This window comes from Tachypleus tridentatus, chromosome 2, assembly GCF_004210375.1.
Source record: "Tachypleus tridentatus isolate NWPU-2018 chromosome 2, ASM421037v1, whole genome shotgun sequence".
In the NCBI taxonomy this organism is placed as follows: Eukaryota; Metazoa; Arthropoda; class Merostomata; order Xiphosura; family Limulidae; genus Tachypleus; species Tachypleus tridentatus.
Genome location: NC_134826.1, coordinates 17,006,986 through 17,008,464, shown reverse-complemented (window position 1 = coordinate 17,008,464; position 1,479 = coordinate 17,006,986). Strand labels below are relative to the sequence as shown.

General features: G+C 40.4%; 1 protein-coding gene across 1 annotated transcript in view; it reads left to right on the top strand.

Moving 5' to 3' along the window:
• Positions 1–232: 232 nt before the first annotated feature.
• LOC143244277 (adipokinetic hormone/corazonin-related peptide receptor variant I-like) overlaps positions 233–1,479 on the top strand; it is a 40,281-nt gene continuing 39,034 nt past the window's right edge. The window contains exon 1 of the mRNA XM_076488638.1: positions 233–949. Within this exon, the coding sequence (XP_076344753.1) occupies positions 446–949 (504 nt within the window). The 5' untranslated portion in view covers positions 233–445. The remainder of the gene's footprint in view (positions 950–1,479) is intronic.

The following is a 1,479-nucleotide window of genomic DNA, read 5'->3' as shown; positions in this document are numbered from 1 at the left end:
ATATTAACTCGACGATATGTCGTGGCTGTGTCAAATCGAAGCCAACTAGTGTGGACAGAGGCGCCCTCAATGGTGGCGTGTAGCAGCAGTAAAACCTTCTATCTCTTTCCTACTACCTCTTACATTTCTAGCAGTTGGGGATAGGTAGATGGATGTCGCCTTCAAGTGTCTCGAGTGTTCGGAGTCACGCGAGTGAATACTCTTCAGTAAAATAACGTAAATAGAAAATTAGGTTAGCATAGCATGCTTTGCATAATATAACACCTGTAAGGGGGTTTAGAAATATTACATCTAGTAGCGTTGGAGGTTCAAGCAGCCAGGTAGACGTGACTTTGATTTTTACTAACTGTTTTGGGTTGTCGACAATGATTTTCAACCGAAACGTTTGCTGATCGCGAACCCTTATTAATCTGTTTTCGTCACCTCTTCCCCATTATTCGTAATAATGGAAGAGATAGACATCGCAGCGGAATTCCCTCAGAACGAAACGTCGAACAAGACTAACGAAACGATCGGTTTGCCAGAACATTTGCTATTCAACGATGAGATAGCCGGTGAAATCGTTGCTTACAGCTTATTACTGGTTGTAGCAGCGATGGGGAACGTTTCGGTTTTCGTCACTCTGCTCCGAACTCGTCAGCGAAAGTCCAGGATCAAACTGATGATCCTCCATCTGGCCATTGCGGATCTCATCGTGACGTTCATCATGATCCCCCTGGAGATCGGCTGGAGGATCACCATGAAATGGGTGGCTGGAGACGCAGCGTGTAAAATCATGCAGTTCCTCAGAGCTTTTGGTCCTTATCTTTCATCAATGGTTCTGGTCTGCATCAGTCTGGACAGATATTTTGCTATCTTGCATCCATTGAAAGTGAACGACGCCCACCGACGAAGTAAAATCATGTTAACGTTCGCATGGTTGATAAGTATCATGTGCAGCATTCCACAGGTAAGGTGTAGAAAAAAATTTGTAGTAAAATCATGTTAACGTTCGCATGGCTGATAAGTATCATGTGCAGTATTCCATAGGTAAGGTCTAGAAAAAAAAATATTGTAGTAAAATCATGTTAACGTTCGCATGGCTGATAAGTATCATGTGCAGTATTCCATAGGTAAGGTCTAGAAAAAAATTTGTAGTAAAATCATTTTACGTTCGCATGGCTGATAAGTATCATGTGTAGTATTCCACAGGTAAGGTCTAGAAAAAAATTTGTAGTAAAATCATGTTAACGTTCGCATGGCTGATAAGTATCATGTGCAGTATTCCATAGGTAAGGTCTAGAAAAAAAAATTTGTAGTAAAATCATGTTAACGTTCGCATGGCTGATAAGTATCATGTGCAGTATTCCATAGGTAAGGTCTAGAAAAAATTGTAGTAAAATCATGTTAACGTTCGCATGGCTGATAAGTATCATGTGAAGTATTCCATAGGTAAGGTCTAGAAAAAATTTTGTAGTAAAATCATTTTAACGTTCGCAT